General features: G+C 36.8%; 1 protein-coding gene across 1 annotated transcript in view; it reads left to right on the top strand.

Moving 5' to 3' along the window:
• The first annotated feature begins 301 nt into the window (after nt 1-301).
• Tmprss11a (transmembrane serine protease 11A) overlaps nt 302-19,141 on the top strand; it is a 38,288-nt gene continuing 19,448 nt past the window's right edge. The window contains exons 1-5 of the mRNA XM_029556494.1: nt 302-327; nt 1,305-1,429; nt 3,284-3,402; nt 16,175-16,242; nt 18,910-19,067. Of these exons, the coding sequence (XP_029412354.1) occupies nt 302-327; nt 1,305-1,429; nt 3,284-3,402; nt 16,175-16,242; nt 18,910-19,067 (496 nt within the window). The remainder of the gene's footprint in view (nt 328-1,304; nt 1,430-3,283; nt 3,403-16,174; nt 16,243-18,909; nt 19,068-19,141) is intronic.

Genomic DNA, 19,141 nt, shown 5'->3' on the forward strand with positions numbered 1-19,141 from the left:
ATATATATAAAATACTGATAGAATATATAAGCAAAGACCACTATCATTGAAAGTGTAGAAATAGAGCTAGATGGCCTGGCCCTTGACACTAATAAATCAAGTATCCTCTCTCAGGACCTCATTATGCATATGTAACTTTAGTTAATACCTCCTTGACTCACACAGATTTATAGTGTTTTATTCTGTACTGGCACCTTGTTAGATCTTAGTGCTGAAAGACAAACAAGACACTAGTATAGACCATCAAGGAGTTCCTCTCATTTGTATGCAGGTGAACATGTGTGCAAATACTTGATACGACATGATCAACACTGTTGTTGATCAAAGGTGAGAGAAAAGAAACAGTCTTTCTTCCAAACTTGAGACAGTCTTCTCTATTGCTGTTTTAATGAACTATGAGTACATATTACCTCATTGAAGTATTTTCATCAAATGAATGTAACCAAAACCTAATTAAGGTTTTAGGTATAAATTCTAGCTAACAAGATATGAAGAAATTAAAAAGAACAAGTTGATTGACTCTATAACAAAGCATCAGACGTGTACAGAGGTGGAACATTCTAAAGACTGCTTGGCTGTATCACTTCAACAGGTCAATATTCTGTAGACTTACAAAGGTGAAATGACTCTTTTTGACTAAAAGAGACAAAAGTACTCTATATAATCCTAGATTATACCCTGGTTTATAGAAAATAATTATAAATGTTATGAAGACAAATAGTAATTTGAAAATGGTGTGGTTATTAGCTGATATTAGAGAAATATCAATTTTAGAAGTATTAATGATTTACTGATTATATTGGAAATATTCTAATTTTTTATAGCAATGATTTGGTGAAAGGTCATGTTGTCTGTATTCACATTATAATGCAATGGTGAAAATGTGTAACTACAACAGAAATGTTAGTTGATAAAATTATGAGATAAATATATTTATTTAGACTTTTCTAATTTTCCATGTCTGAAAGTTTTCATAATATGCTAAAAGGTAAATAACAGAGTATATTTGAAGTTATTTTGTGAACCTTAGATAGACATATAAGTTATAACAAAGCATTGGAAAAGGAGGACTGGTCTTTCTCAAGAATGTGCAAGACTGGATTCTCTGCTAACAATTCAACTTCGCCATCACAGAGGTGTCTTCAAATCATAAGTTTAAACTTTTTAATATCTTCTCACAGGACTGAAATAAGAGAAGGCAAATGTCTTCTTGCTGCGAAAGGCAGGCTAGAGCAATGTGAATTCATTCAAAGAGAACTAGAAAACCAGTAACCACTGAGAGAGTAACCAACGGCCTTCCTTTTTTTCAGAGCAGTAAGATTTGGTGCCCCAAACAGAGATCCGAAGCCATGGGTGACTGTCCTCACTGTGCTGTCCTTGATGGTGGTGGTAGTGACCACTGGACTTCTCACTCACTCCTTAGTCTCTGGTAGGTAAAATTAAGGGTCTCATCTTCCCACATAGCACACCATGATTTTATATGTGAATGAAATCCGTAGTTTTACCTGAGACTGTCCTCAATTAGAATATTTAAAGCTTGCTCTGTTGTTTCATCAGCAAAAATTACTGTGTTACTAGTAAATGCAAATTTTGAAGTGTTTAGGTTACAATATTTTTTCAGAAGCTACATATAATATAAAATGGTCATTGTAAGTGATCTATTTGTAGTCATACTAAGCAATTCTAACTATTCATTGTCTATTGAGATGAAAAATGGCAAATTGCAATCAAAATTGACTTTTTTGGTGACCATTTTTTTTCTGCCCACCAGAATTTCTAGGACACAAAAATCACATGTCTAATGAAATCATGAGTTTTAAAATCATGGGTAAGCTGTAAGTATGACACAATAGTATCACTTATGTGTAGAAAAAAAAAACTACCTTCCCAAAACAATAGTCAAGGGTTTTGCTTTTATTTATTTCTGTATTTATAATAACACAAATAATGCATTTTGAAATTTTCTATATGGCAACTTTCTTTGCAAATTATAAACCATTTACATATTTGATAAATCTCTACAATGACACTCTCACGTTATATACATGTGTGATAAAAATGACAAGTTCAAGATCACTACCTGAATAATGTTATCTATTGTCATCTTCAAAGACTTGGTAAGGTAATGCCATCTATTAAGAGATGAAAAAAGCTTTCTACAGATTCCTGGGCCACATATTACAACCTCAAAAGTAGTTTTTACTAATTTCAAAAGATACACAAATCAGTTTATTTGATTGTTCAAAAGCATCCTTACTGCAAAAGTAAGGTTTGATAATTAGCTCTACTCTCTTTTCTTTACTGATGACCAGAGATCTAATTAATTTTCCTGTAACACACTGTTTTCACCTACAAATTCTAACAGCCTTTCTCTTCGTATTTTCTTAATTGTGCCTTGGTATGTCGCTACAAAGAAACATACACAAGAATGTTCAATTATCCCTACTCCTGGATGGTTTGCACGTCAATAAAACAGGAAATAAAGTAGCAATGAATGCATAAGCTCTAGAAACATACTATAAGATTCAAAATTTGGATAGGTCACCTATGAGTTGTATAACAAATAGTAAGTTATTTAATGCTACTGTGTTTTAGTGTCCTCTATAAAATGGAGGCAAGTTTAATCATTAATTTTTTTTATGTGTATGAGTGTTTTTCCTGCATACATGTAAATGCACCTGTGTCACTGCATGCAATGCCTGTGGAGACCAGAAGAGGGTGTTGAATCCCCTGGAACTGCAGTTACAGATGGTCATTATCTACCATGTGGATGTTGGGAACCCAACCCAGATTCTCTGCAAGAACATCCAGTGCTGTTACCCAGTGAGTCATCTCTCCAGCTCCAGTAACTCCAATCTTAAGAGAGCTGGACGAATGATCAAATAATATGTGTGAATAGCACAGAACAGTGCTATTCAGAGAGTAGACACTCAATAAATGTCAGCTGGTATTATTAACACATTTGTTTTCTGTTTTTTGGTTTTTTTGTTTGTTTGTTTGTTTTTGAGACAGGCAAGATCCTCCTGCATCCCCAGCTGACCTTGAACTCACTGTGTAGACCAGGCTGGCCTTGATCTCACAGAGATCTGCCTGCCTCTACCTCTCAAGTGCTCGGACTAAAAGCATGTGCCACCATGCCTGGCCTAGTTATTTTTATGAAATTCATCTAGAAAGAAGTTTGGCAATACATTAAGTCTTCCTATCAGCCCCTTTATAGCAAAGTCTTAGATCCTGAAGCCTATGCATAAATCATGTAATATTTTAATTATCATTTTTATCACAGGCCAGAAAGTGGAATACTATCATGGAACTTTTATAATTTCAGGTACTCAAGTCAATTGCAGTTCTGGAGGAAAGAGTTTATATCAGTTTAAAGACTTAAGGGAGACGAATGAAAATTTGGTAAGTCAGACAAAATTCTCCTTTTCATAAATTACCACAAGAATTTTGTGGAATATGTCTTTTATTTCTAAAAACATAGCTTTCAGACCACCTGCATCATAGTAATCTCACAGATTTCTAGTACCTCCCACCCCAAGCCAACTAATGCTGTATCTCATGGAATGGGTAAGTGGAAAGAGTGGAGTAAGGGAATCTACCTGTTTAATGAATGGGAACTCTGATGCAAATATCTTCTTTAAAGATGGAGGAATTGATGCCAGGGAATCCAGCCTATTGCTCCTCCAAACTTTCCCTAGCAGGTTTCCCTAGTAGAAAAGTCTAACAACAGCTACACTACTTACTTAAAATAGTGGCCTTTTAAAACCTTTATTTTAGCTACTTTCAAACAATATATTTTGATGTTATTTAGATTCCCTCTCTTATCTGCACCTCCACTTATTGCCCTTGCCCAATTTAATGTACTCTATTATATATTTTAAAAAGCTATAGAGTCTAATTTATGTCCCCAAATGTCCTTCAGTTTGAATCCATCCACTGATACCTAGTCAACCTAGCAAGAGTCCCATCCTTGAAAGAGACTGACTCTCCCATTCTCAGCAGCTGTCACATGCCAGTGGTTCCTTAGGTTGGGTTGGGATTTCTTACCCACTTCCCCACATCTATGCTGGGATTTTGTCTGGTTTGAGTTTGCATGGGACTTGTGCATGCTGCACCATTGCTGTGTGTTCATGTGAGTACAGCATCTGCTGCATGAGGAAGCTTCTCTGGAGAGAGCTGAGAGATGCATTGATCCTGCCAAGTTTGGAGGGAAACATTATACAGTACCTTTAAATAGATATGAAATGACAACAAAAAATATCCAATTTTCTTTTCAAAGGCATTATTAAAGACACAAAGCCCAGACCTAATATGTAATGTTTGTGTTTAATACTAAGAATTTTGTTAAAGCTAAAGTTCAGGACTCTCCCTCAAAGAAGAAAGTATAGCCAGTTGTATAAAGTTCTGTTGAGAATGTCCATAAATCCCCACTCAAAACATCTCAGCTTAAGTTGTCAAAAGCATGCGCAGAGTCCATGGTCATTTAAAATGGAATAAATAATGGTTATGTTAATTTATTTCAGTCAAAGCAAACATTTTTTCTCAAAAAGCTTCCTTTCTTTCTCAGATAGGTTGTCATTTCCACTTGCTTCTTGTCTGCAGCATGCAGATTACAGCATACTCACAAAAATATTACAGGTCATGTTTCTAATCTATATTATCAATAAACATTAAACTGTGCATCTTTTATCTTGCAATTTTATCTCCCAACAAATAATGTTTACAGATTAATGGATGCCCTTCCATCCTTTTATATTTTTTCCATTCTTTTATATCCAGACATCTGGGGAAATGGAATTAGCAATCAGTTCTTAAGGAACACCAGAATGAAGTGTGTGTGTGTGTGTGTGTGTGTGTGTGTGTGTATGTGTATTCCAATACCTCCCCAACTCCTCATAAAACTTCCTCATATATACACATATGCCTTATTTGAAAAAAAATTCTTTGAATTATAGGAAATGTTATTGTTTATCAAGAAACTTGACATTTGTTTTATTGAGTCTACACTCAATGTTATTGCTGTTGTTTTATGTTAGCTAATAAATTATATCTTCACTGAAACAAATTGATGATTTTAAAAAGAAATCTTAAAAAGAAATGAAAGAAATGCAGAGGTGTCATGTATAATAGAAACTGAATTTGAAAATGGACTTTCACAGGTCAGTTATGTGTCAGTCTAGGAATACAAGATCTCTGGGGCAGAAATTGAGTTAAATAGTCACATTAGTATCAAATGTACATGTAAGGCCTTATCTTGTTGTTGTAAGGTACTTGTAAGGTACATAATGTAAGGTGCCTTGTCTCAATTAAAAAAAGTCCATATCACTACCCCTCAGGCAACCATTTTTTTCATGAATATTCTTTTGTTTGAATTTATTATTGCAAATATATATTCTATTTTATGTGCACATATTTTAAACTCATGTTTTGTGTTATAAATCACTTTCACTTTATCCTGTTTTTATGCAGAACATTTTGAAAGAACTATCCAAACTACTACTTTTACATCTAATTGCTATCAACTGTTCCATGATAGTTTAGATCTTATCTATGTATGTGATAGTCATCCGAAAAAAATCCTGCCCTAAACAGACTTTTACTCATCCTGTTATTGATAAGTGTAAGTATTTCTAGAAGCAGAATTTCTGACTCATTGGGCATAATTTCACTAACTGATAAAGGATTGTTCTTCAGAATGCTTAAATCAGTATACACTCCAATCTGCAGTGTTTATTGATTCACATGTCCCCACCTCTTTGCCAGCATGTGATGTCTTAGTTTATTCTGGATGCTATAATAAAAATATCATAGATTAAGTGATTTCAGCAACAAACTTTTCTTTCAAACAGTTTGGAAGCTCAGAAGTTCAAGATCAAGGCACCAGTAGACTTGATGTCTGGTGAAGGCCTGTCTCTTGGTTCATAGAAAATTATCTTCATGCAGTATCTTTACATGGTGGAAGGGGAACGAGAACTCTCATTTATGGAAGTTGCATTTCATAACCAAATTTCCTCCCCTAGGTCCATTTTCTCCATGCTATCACCTTTGCAGTTCAAACTTCATGTGAACTATGGGGGAAGGAGAGGAATGGAGAATTATTTGTTACTTTTGCATAGCTGAGACCAAGCTACCTTCTGCATTAGTTATTTTGCATCACTGTGACCATAATACTTGACAGAAACAACTTAAGGGTTTCAGAGGATTCAGTTCAACCTTGCTTGGCCCCATGCACTTGAACAGAACATTCTAGTGACAGGAGCAGAGCTAGCGGCTGATAGTACAGACCAGGAAGCAGCCCAGGAACCAGGGGCTGGGTGACTGGGTATACTTTTCAATGGCCTGCACTTAGTGACCTACTTTGGTCAGGGAGGCCCCATTTCCTAAAGGTTCCACACTTCCCAAACAGTGTTAACAGCTGGGGAACAAACTTTCAAAACATGAAGCTGTTGAGGACATTCCACATTCAAACTATAACAGGGGTACACAAATATTCAGCCCACTTAATATATTTTGGCAATATTTTCCTTTTCCCAGCATTGTTTGCCAACCTAATAGCTACAAAGTAGCAGTCTTTCCTTGCCCAAATTATTTAATTTGCACTTTTCTAATTACTAATGAATTTGTGCTTCATTTTCTATACATATTATCTTTTTGAGCTTTTCTATAAATTGCTTGAACATAGCCTTTGCCTATATTTCTGTTTTTTAGTCTGTTCATTTACATTGCTTTTCAGGAGTTACATATAGTTTCTAGGTATTAACAGTATGTTGATTGTGGACATTCCACTGATCCTTTTGTCTTCTATTAATTACGATGATGAAATAGAAATCTATAATTATTTTTAAAACCCCAATTTTCTTTGCCTTATAACTGTTTTGTAGTTTCTTTTAAAATTCTTCCCTGCTTGTCAACCATAAAAGTATTTTAGTCTGATTTTTTTCTATTAACTTTCATATAATATAATTAATTACATACAATGTAATTAAGACTCCATCTGCTTCTCCACCCACACCTTACTACCCACTACCACCCTCAACTCCATGTACTCTATCATTTGTCTTTTCTTTTTAAAGGCCTATCAAGTCTAATCTGTGTTTCCCAAATGTTCTTGGGAGTAGATCTATCCCTTGGCATCTGATCAACCTACCAGATGTCACACCAGGAAGGAAAACTGACTCTCCCTCTGCCAGTGTCTATCAATTGCCAGTCGAGACTCAGCTAGGACTGGGGCTTCTTGCCTCTTTCCACCCTTTCATGCTCATGCTGGGCTTTTGTCTAGCTGGATTTGCACAGGTTTTGTGCATGTTGTCACAAGTGCAGCATTTTGCTTCTTGTATTAGATCTTCAATACATCTAGCAAATGCCTTCAAATTTGGTATTAGGTAGGATTCAGGTTAGACACCACCTAATGAGCCAATTTTCAAATACAACCAATTAAGCAACGTAAGCTTTTCCCAATATGTAATATGATTATTGAGTTCATTGCATTTCTTAATACATAGGTTTTTCAGGAAAGGAAATTTGATCTGCCTTCTCAAATTGCTTGCAATCTCCAGGAAGGGATGTGAGTAGCACACATGAAGCTGAGCAGTATGGCATGCTATAATTGAGGATTAAATTGTATGTAAAGGACAATACTGCAGGATAAAGTCAAAAACAAAGAAGAGCAAGAAGGATCCCCATGGTTGGGAAAAGCTTTGTAATATTTCACTCTTACTTAAATGATACATTTGCCCCTCCCCCAGCAAAGTTTGCTTTAGAGGACTTGCAGGAAGAGCCCATGCCTCATCCTGAGCCACTCCTCTTTATTATTGCTAAATCCTAATGAGTAGAACCAGATTCTTCTCTCTCTCCTCTATGGACAGTAATTAGATCACCAAGAAAGACACATTGCAGATCCTGTTCTTCCTCATGATTTTGGCTTTACTGATTTGAATGGAGTGGAGATATAAAAGTAAAGTGAGTTCATGCTCCAATATTGCTAAAATTCATCCAATTCCCTGAGATAGGATGACAGATATAGCTATTCTATCATATCCTGTACAGAAGATTTTAGTAATCAGCCACCTGTAAAAATGATTCTCAACTTGTGGTCAGGTTATACCCAATAAGTTCATCATGCACTGAAAATATGAACCAAAAAGACATGTAATACACCTAACTAGCCAAACACCATCACTTGGCATAGACTACCTTAAATGTACCTAGAATATTTACATTAGCTTACATTTGGGCAAAATTATCTAATATAAAGCCCAATATATACACCTTTTAGATGTTTCAGGTCATTTACTAAGTAGTTCAACTAAAAAAAAAAAAAAAACTAAACACACAACATTGTAGAATATCGTTGCCCAGCTCAATGAGGTAGTATCATAGCCCATATTACTAACTCAGGAAAAGATCAAATTCCAGTATTCAAAGTACTGTCTCTACTGAACTTCCAACTTTCACACCACTGTAAAGTCAAAAATTCACAAATGATGTCATTGTAGATCTCACAATATCAGTGTTTCCCAAATAAGCAGATTTTAAATACTATTCAATTTTACAGGATAAGTGGAAGATTTGGCTCAGGTGCAGGCAGTGTTACTGAGGAAAAGCAACTGTCAATATGTAATAAACTGAAATTCAATAAGTGTTAAAGGGAGCCTGAAATTTGAAATCATACCAAGAAAGAGACACAAAAGTTGACCACTACTTGGATTTGAGTTATGCCATTATGCCTAGAAAGAAGACACTGAAAATAAAATAATAAAATAAAATAAATAAAAAAGCAGAGACAGGCATGGTGCTGCACACCTCCGATCACAGTAATCATAAGTTTGAGGCCAGCCTGGGCTGCATAGTGAAGCCCTATCTCAATAATAATAATTTATTATAAGCAGAAACTAGCAAGAAATTTCATTTTCACAGGTTGAAAACCTGGATATGGAAAGAGACTGTACTCAGTCTTGCATTCCTTCAATAACTGAACACCAGGTGTGGCTGACAAGGGAGATATGTATCTGTTTAATTTGAGTCCTGACAAAGAAAAAGCTAACCGTTATATATTTCACAGTATCACAAGAGCTCTATTATTATCCTACCAAAATAAGAGAACCAAGCCTCTGCGTTTCAGGTCTACATGTATTAAATGACAGAGCGTAAGTTTGAACCTTGTGGGTAACTCCAAAGGTGGCCTCTTTCAAGCAAATAATTCTATCAAGAAGAGACTCAGCTAAAATGGAAGATAAAATTATTATAATCTAATTCAACCTTCATTTAAAATTTTAATTCTCTGTACTATGCTAGATCATGTTTTCTTTTCTTTATTTATTTTATGTGTATGAGTGTTATGCCTGCAAGTGTGTCAGTGTACCCATGTCATGCAGTACCCACAGAGGTCAGAAAAGGGTGTTGAATCCCCTGGAGCTGGACTTCTAGATGGTTGTTAGCCACCATGTGGGTGCTGGGATTCGAACCCAAACGACCAATGCTCTTAACCACTGAGAAATCTCTCCAGCCCCTCAATCATCTTTTTTTAACCAATACACTGGGGTTATTACAATAGAAAGATGTCTTCATCCTTATTTCCTGGTATCAGTCCTTGATGAGGAAAACAGCAATAGAAGTGGTTCTAATACAAAGCAGATGCTGGTTGATGAATATAATTTTATATGTAAGTATATAAAAAATGATCCATAGCAGAGGAAAGATGTGCATGAGAATGTTTTTTTGGGAAAAGTTTTCTGAGAAGGGCAACAATATGAGCCATCTCTAACCCTGACAAACTTATAAATAAATACAGCACAATCTTAATTCTTCCAGATAATCTATTTAGATCATCATTCTTTATTTAACAAATATAACAACATTGGGCATCATAAAAGAGGCTAAAAGAAATTATTTTCTTTTTCATAGAATAATCCAATTTGGAGTTTTTAAAGACAAGCGTGGTGAAGACATGAGCTTTGTACATAATGGCATTCCTTCCCTTGCTTTGGGTTTCATGGTTTTAAATATGCTTGTGATATACCTATCCCATACAGAGCTGAACACTTCAGTTTCTTATTCTCTGCATGCTGACTAGTTGCGGGTCTTTGTATTAATCACCCTCGACTGTAAAAAGAAGCTTCTTTGAAGAGGGTTGAAAGAAGCAATAATCTATGGGTATAAAGATAAGAACTTGGAAGGCAATTTATTACTGTGTCCATTTGTTACTATTTAACAATGGTACTTAGTTCTCCTGTAGGGCTTATGACCTAGTAAGTCACTAGTTTTTGACTCAGGTAGCAGTATCAGACATGAGTTCCATCTTGTGGTGTTGGCTTTAAACCCAATCAGAAAGTGGCTGTTTACTCCAATAATACACCAGTGGGCACATTTTTCCAGGCTAGTCATGATTCTAACTCACAGGATCCACAGCTTGGTAAGACTGTTGATTAGTTTCCTTTCCCGGTAGCATACATAGCACCAAGCCTCAGAGATCATCTCAGAAGAAGAATGTTGGGGAGAACATAGAGTCAGAAACACTGTATGTCTGCAGTAAAACAATGTTTGATAGACATGGCAGCACCATTGCATACATGAATGACATCAGCTGCAACTGCATGGATAAGACCTGCGTAAGATCCGGATGCCAAAATCCCAGCATGGATGGGGGAGTGGCTCTTGAAGCTCTCCACCTGCTGAAGAACTATTGGCAACAGAAGGTTGCTGAGGGAGGCAGAGTCAATTTTCTTTAAGGATGCAGACCTTGAGAGGCTACCCATCTTCCAGTAGCTTCTCCTATACCCATGAAGCTAAGTGGACTTGGTCGGTTTTAAAAAAGAGCACATGAAATTGGGAAGAAATATTGGTGGAATGGGGGGAATAGAGAAGAAATTGGAGGGGGAAAGGGGTGAATTTAATCAAAATTATGTATGTATGTATGTATGTATGTAAGAAATCCATCAACAATGAAAAAGAAGAGATAACTTGCAGGCTTAGATTTTTGTTGTACACCAAAAGTTAACACTTTATCACATTTTATAATCTTTAATTGCAACCTTTAATTCCATAAATTTACTTTGACTTCTTATCTTGGGAATATTAGCCAGTTTGGGGATAAGATTATCCAGTACATTGCAACTGGCTGTGCAATTATTCACAGATGCTTATCTGTTTCCTTCCTGCATTCTATGAAGAAACATTGAAAAGGAATAGTGCAATCAAAGAGATGGCCAACAACATCACAAATGTCGCACCCTATCTGGTGATCTCATTACCTACTGGTTTAGGGTAGTCAGAAAGTTGTCACTCCACCCACATAAGCAGACCTCAGATGACACTGGATCTAGCTCCTTTCTCCAGTAAACTTAGCACTGGTTTCAAAGCCAGGGGAAGTAGAGCTTATCACAGAAGACCTAGAAAATGCTATGAACATTACTTGGTGCTCAGGCTGACTATGTTCCATCCAGCCTGAGAGAAGGGTTTATAAATGACTTCTTCAATCAAAAACATCTGGACAGGCTAGGGAAATGACAGTCAGTGAAGTGCCTGCCGTGCAAGCAAGAAGACCTGAGTTCAAATACCCAGCACCCACATTAAAAAATCCAGGCATGGAAGCTCATGTGTGTAATCCCAATAACAATAGGGAGGCAGACAGAAGATCCGTGAATCTCAGTAGACAGCCAGTCTATCTGAATCAATGAGCTCCAGGTCCAGCGAGAAACCCTGTCTCAAAAGTAAGGCGGAGAGTGATTGAAGAAGACTCTTGACATTGACCTCTGGATTCCCCACACATGCAGGCACACACTACATACACACATCATCATCATCATCATCATCATCATCATCATCATCTGGAGTTTCAAGTAATCACAATAACATTGTCAATGAATTGGAGTAAAAGCAATGAAAATTATGCTGCTTAATTTTGAAAGAACCTTAGAAGTTTGTGGCCAACTTGGGCACAGCTCACTGCCCATGTGGCCAGGAGCCCTTATAAGAACCTATCTGTGTGTTCACCCTAAGGTCATTGCTGTGAGGGCATTAACAAACTGTGAAGTTGGCCAGCCTTGGTCTAATCCTCCCTCCATGGCTCACTGCTGTGTCAACTTGGGCAAGTCACTTCCTCATCCAAATAATGTGCATAATAATAGTATTCACCTCCAGTTGTTAATAGGAGAAGCAAATGAGCTCAAGTGCAAAGAAGTTTGAACTTGGTGTACAGCGGGCAAACAAAAGTGGTAATAACTGCTGCTCTTAACAAATGTAGCCTCATGATGGAGAAACTTTCCACAAGGAAACAAACTGAAGGAAGAAGTCCATAAGAAGAAAAAAATCCATTCAAATGATTAATATGAATTTTTTTCTGTGTAGATGCATCAATCTCAGTCTGATATAAAATATGCATTTAAAACTCTCATAAAACTTTCCTGGAAAATCAAGGCTTTCTGATACAAAAATTCTCACTATCATTCATTCATTCAGTAGAAACATATTGTATACCTATCAAAGCACTGGGCTAGATACTGTAGAATATAAAACCAAAATCACTATCTCTATGCATAACTCTGAAATTTGATAAAAGAAATGATATATTCACATAAATAACTATATAATATGTAGGAGGCATAAAATGGATGAGAAAAACTAAGACAAAAACAGCCTGAGGATGAAGGGTCAATTAAACCACAATGATGGTCCTACCAGAAAGATTCTGAAGGATAACTGAGATTCAGAAAAGTGGGGCTACCAGGAAGTGGGAGGGTCAAGAACACTAGGAGTGAAATCTGCAGGAAAATGGGCACTATGTCTGCAAGGTCCTGGTGTGTAGAAGACAGAGCAGGCAGGCTGGTGACAGACTCAGAGGTCATTGGTGTGATTAGAAGCGCAAATGCAATTGCACTCTATTCTGTTTCTACCTGAGTTTATCCCTGTAGCTACTGCAATTTTAATGAAGCCATACTAAAGCTAAAGGTATTTGTATAAAACAGTAAATCATGTTATTATTATACCCTTATAAGTAGGAGAAAACAGCAGGATCTAATTTTTCCCATAGCATGCTTTTGGTTCCTTTATTTCTCAGTGGCTTAATTGGCATTATGTTGGGAGCAAGAGCTATATCAATATACTCCACTTACCAATCTTCAGTGACAATCTTGAAGTTCAACCTGGAAATCCCCTCATGTGAAAACATAGTCTATTATAAAAGAAGCTGGTTGGGAAGCATCTAACAGAAAAAGATCTTGACATGTGCAAACAGCTACTTTAGGAATGATTGGGGATGAGCTGAATGGCTGGGCGTATCTGTTTGCGTTGTCAACCTCTCCCTAACTCTTTCATGAAACACCCAACTAACCTTCAATTGCCCTCTTAGAACTTAATCTCAGTGCAATTTGCAACATTCCAAAGTCACCGAGCAGAACCTAAATGCCGCCCTGAAAGGGGGTCTTTTGTTCAGTGTTAGGACAAGAACTCTACCTATAAAGCTATAAATGCCTCAAAGTGAGGGGTAGGATTTTTAAATCACTAACTTTCTTAGGTTATATAAATAATAAATTTTTAGCAAACTGATACATACTCATGGTGGGAAGGCTGTTCTCCAAAATTGCTGGGAAGTTGGAATGCCACAATCCTGGCATGATGAATGATGTGTTAATCACATGATGAAAGAAGCCTTAATCTTCCAGGCAAACATAGCTTCAGGGTTTCTAGAAGGCTCAATTCTATGTAAACCCCTTTCAACAATAAAGATAACATTTATATTTTCTTGGATTTTTTCCCTTGATGTAGATTGATTACATGAACTCTTTTTTTTTTCTCCAACGGTCTCAATATTTCCTTTCTCTAAGTGTTGTCCACAGAAGTGTCACATGAAGGTTCTTGAGATTTGTCCCAGACCTCATTAATGAGGCTTTCTGGAGACAGGGTCCTGTAGTTTGAATGAAAAAGAAAAAAACGACTTTATTGTTATAACACATAAATTACTTGGACTTAGCTTTTCCTTATGTTTTTCTTTTAATGTCCACCTTCACAGAGGACTTCATTCTAAAATGGAATTAGTGTTAGGCTTAACTATTCTCCACAGGTACATGGCCAGATGGACATTGTCACTCAGAGTCAAAACCTTGATCCAATATCGTCACCAAGCTACAAATGACCAAGGATCAATTTCTGGTGAAACTAGTCAGAGGATAACTACAAACTAAAGTTCTTTAATACCCAATTGTAGTGTACTTTTCTTCCTTTTAGAATTTATCACTATTCTTCATTTGGGTTGCCTTTTTCTGTGGGGAAGATAGGAGATTTCCCTCCCAGATGCTGAGTAATAATACTGACTGACTGACTATGAGTGACAAGAAATGATTACATTACTTTCAGAAAAAGAATCTTACAAAATAGTTTCCTTTCTAACAATATAAATTTCATAACTCCCATTTTTAGGCTTTTCTTATTTAAATACAATGAAGGCCAGCTTGGATTAACAATTTATTCTTTAAATACTGCCTCTAAGCTTATATTTAAATCTCTTACAAGTATTATACTACATTGCCTTCAGGTCAACAAGCTATTTTTTTTTTTTGCAAACTTCTCACTGTGTGTTCTAGGAAAGAAATAAAATATAATTTGTATCACACTTAAGAAGGAAACTCTATAATTGAGTTGAAAGAAATATGGGACCTACAGATAGAAGCTATAGGCTTAAGCCTCAGCTTATCAAGATTTGCTTGGAGCCCCAGAAATTCTCAGTGCCTCTGAGTCAGTTTCCTCTTATAATAAAATAGGAATCATAAGTGTTCCTATTGTAAGGGCTAAAACAGGTAACGAAAACTTTGGTTCCTAATGAAGTGTCTCACCCTAACATTGCATTACAAAGCCACAGGTTTATTCACAATCCTAAAACATCTTCTCTTCATTTGTAAGTCTTGTCTTTGGGGAATTTTATTTTCCACCCATCCCTGCAGGATTTAGGAGGTTATTTTTCTTCACATTTGGCTGATCTGCTTATTCTGCAACAGGAGCTATAGTGTTTACATTCAGAGGGCACTGTCTCCACCAAGTGGTTGCTAGGGGATACTGGAAGTCTAACACCATGTGTTACAGATCACAGCATCAGGATAGAAGCAATTAAAACTGCATATGTATCCAAAAATTCTGCCCTTCTGCCTTAGTGACATAAACTGAAGAAGACCACTTCAACCTGATATTCCAACATTACTCTTTCTTTCTGATTTTCCTTAGAGTCCACAACCAATTTTAAAGTCTTTGGTTCTCAAAAATTCCCAATCTCCTGGATTTCACTACTGAAAATCTACAGAGAAAGTGAAGACCTCTAGCCCCACTTGGGGGACATTGAACCGGCCCCCCCATCCTTTACCTACTAAGGCAGTGTTTACTACACGTGTGTGTGTGTGTGTGTGTGTGTGTGTTTTCAGTCCTGCTGGCCTTTTGAACAAATAACGTATCTGTATTTTGATCTTACATGTTAGAAAAGTGAGGCTCAAATTGGTGCATAACTTAGCCAAGGTTGCCCAGTTCATGAACAACAGAAGAGACTCAATACCAGAAAAGAGGAGAGGTGCTTTCCACCGCTTCTCAACACTGCATTCTATCATCTCTGATCTAACTCTCTCTGACACTCTTCTATGAGGTTTAGAATGATATCTTCTGTTGCAAATAGCTGCACTAGACATTAGAATTATCTGGGAAAACATTTAAAATATATAAATAGCTACTGTTCCGCAGATCAATTAAAACAAAAATTTTCAGCAAAGAACCCCCAGCATTTACATGCTTTTAATTTAGCAACTAAATCTGTTGTACTGTAAAGGTTAAGAATCATGGGGCTGGAGAGATAGTTCAGCAGTTAAAAGCATTGGCTGCTCTTGCAGATGACCCGGGTTCAGTTCCCAGCACCCACATGGCCACTAATAATCATCTGTAACTCCAGTTCCAGGGGATCCAACACCCTGTTCTGACTTCTGTGGGCATTGCATGACATGGGTATGCGTACATACATGCAGGCAATATACTCATACACATAAAATAAAAATAATAAATAAAATATTTTTTAAAAAATAAAAAATCACTAACTTAAATAATGTTACCACTACTATAAAATTATATTTCTAACATATAATCTAGGGTATAGCCTTATTATAAAATATCTTGCTAACACATTGTTTTTCTCTTTTTGTAATAACAGGTGGACGAACTCTTTATAGATTCAGGCTTGAACAAGCACTACATCAAGAACCACATACCCAGACTGACGTATGTATATTTGGGTGATGATATAGTCAGAAGCCTAGAAAGACAATGGGTAGAGGATACAGGGTCCCTCATACACCCCATGTCTCTGTGGACTAGGCCCTTGGCTCAGGTTCTACATAAACATAATCTCTATAACTGTCTCACGGGACAGAGTCAAACCACCATTTTGAAATTTGAAAAGCTAGTATGTGGAGGAGGAAGGTCAGTGATGTACTGAATTCTCCCCAAAAGACAGTTACACCAATTGGACAGAACTAGGACTCAAACCCTATCAACTAACTGTGAGACCTGGAATTCACCTCAGTCCACAGCCTTAGCATAATCCGAGTCCAGGTCATTGCATGCACCAAGTCCTACGTTTTCAACAGCTTTGTCATTTCAAAAGCATCAAGAGGGCAAAGTTTGCCAAAAAATTGTATTGTAAGTTTTACCTGTAATTAAGCCCTAATGACAGGCAATATGCCTAAACCAAAAGATTTTCCTGTTGTAATAGATGTTCCTTTTGTTTTCATGGAGAGGGAAGACTCGCTATCAGTACAGAAATTGCTCAGAAGTTTTAACTGTGTTAGTTTCAAAAATTACATGGTAGAATGCATAGGCGCAAACCCAGGAGCTTGTATGACTCATCTCAAAGGGGACAAAGATACTTGACAAAAATGTTGTTATGAAACCCATTGCTTTCTATAACAAATTTATACTACTAAAAATTGGGGGGGGGGAGCAACTAAATTTTAAGGGAATATTTTAGAGGGATTTATTTGAAGGAAGCAGTAATCACTTTTCTTACCAGTAGACCATTGCATCATTGAGATTCATTCAAGTCCTTCACATCTTTTCTGATAACTTGCAACTTTTGTGACAATTGGATAACTTAGGAAACAAAAGGCATAAAATGCTGGAACTTCCTGTTTTCAAATTCTAAGTTTCTGTGGCACTCTAGTAACATTATCATAGTCTTATGAATTCTTCCAGATTTGTAGCCAATTTCACCCATGTAATTCTTCTGTGGGAAGCTAGAGAAATCTACCTGATAAAGTTTTAATTCCTCTTATTTAAGATGATTTGATGTGGAAAAATTCTTGTGTATTTAACATAAAATTCTAATTATTTATAGTTTCCAGTTCTGGAGCCTAAATGTAAGATGATGGATATAATGTCTTGGAATCAATATGATGTTCTAATTTTTAGTGTAAAAAGATTCCAATATATTAGCTTCATATTTTTCAGAGTTTAAGGTATTATTGGGGTATAAAATAGGAAGCATGAAACATCATTATGTATCATTTTCAATTTTTATAAAACATGGTAAATAGCTTGATTTCCCTATTTTAAGTACATCTGAAAATTCACTTCCACATGACAAGACTTGAATCCATTTCTATGAACAAGTTCAAGGAACTAGGCATGTTCAAACTGGATGAGACCCAGAAAGCACACATTGCTGTCTTCAAATATTTTATGTGGAAGAAAGAATTGATGCTTTACATATGTTGTCATTGGAAGCCCTAAGCCTTCTATAATGGAAAATTAAACATTAACATTCTTCATAAAGAATTCTTAAAATAGAGCTGAACAAAGACAAAACAATCTCTAGGAAAGAGGATTTCCCAAGATTTACTGACTGCACTGGAATTGGTGAACAATTTGTCACAAACCCTGTAGAGGTGATCAGTATATCAGGTGTATGATTTATTCCCTAAGAGTACATGAGCTGCTCTTTAATTTTTTAATTTTTAATTTTTTGAGAATTTCTTACATGCGTATATTGCATTTTGATCTTATCAATTCTTCCCTCTCCACCCTGCAACTCCTCCTGTGCCTCTCTCCCACCTCATCCCCCTTTCAAATTGTGTCCTCTTCTATTGCTACTACATGAACATACATAACTATGAACTACTGAGTCCAGTTAGTGTTGACTATCTGTACATAGGTGTAGGGCTGACCAGCCATAAGCAACCTACCAGAAGACTCATTCCTGAAGAAACCCAACTCTCCCCCCACTTAGGCAGCTGTCAGCTACCTGTAGTTCCTCACTTAGAGCTCTTGTGAGCCTTCCCCACACCTAAGTTTTGAGTGCTGCCGTCTTGTGGAGTACTTGCGCAGGCAACCATAGCTGAGAACTCATGGGGACAGCACTCCTGTCATGTCCAGAAGACACCATTTTGCAGCTGTTCTTCTGGTCCTCTGGCTGTTCCAATCTTTCCACTCCCTGTTCCATGGTATTCCCTAAGCCTCAGGTGCAGGAATTGTGTCTCTGGGGATGGACATCTCAGAGTCACTTATTCTCTGCATTTTGACCAGATTAGTTCTCTGAAATAACCCCCATCTGCTGCAAAAAGGAGCATCTTGGATGAGGTGGTGAGAGCTGCATTCATCACGAAAAACTAAGAATGCCCGTTTATTTTACTTTGAGATTTTTTTGGGTTTTACCTAACTACAGTAACATGTCTTCAAATTAATGGGATAAAAATGCACTCAAAATGTTTTTTAAAGCTTTAAGATGGAAGTAAGAAATAGGCATAAACCAGGGAGCAGCATGTGGCAGTGTGGCTATGAGAACATTACCCAGCCCTTGACATTCTCAGCAACCGAGGCAAACAGCAAAGATGACAAGGAAGACTACAATAGACACATTCTTTGAATGCACACCTCTTTTGTGTTTTTTAGGCCAGAAGAAGATGCTGTGAAAGCAGATATCGATATGGTCCTCCAGCTCCCCTCCACTGAGCAAAGGGCTGTGAGAGAGAAGAAAATCCACAGCATCTTAAATTGGAAGATAAGGAATACACGAGCCTTGCCAGCCAACGTGTCCTTGGTTGAAGTCGGTAAGTAGGTTGATTCTTATGTGACCTGAGCTTCTTCATTAGGTTCACATTTTGTATAGTCATAAGCTTATTTG

The sequence above is a fragment of the Nannospalax galili genome, unplaced genomic scaffold (assembly GCF_000622305.1).
Source record: "Nannospalax galili isolate Female #2095 unplaced genomic scaffold, S.galili_v1.0 scaffold547, whole genome shotgun sequence".
NCBI classification, from domain to species: Eukaryota; Metazoa; Chordata; class Mammalia; order Rodentia; family Spalacidae; genus Nannospalax; species Nannospalax galili.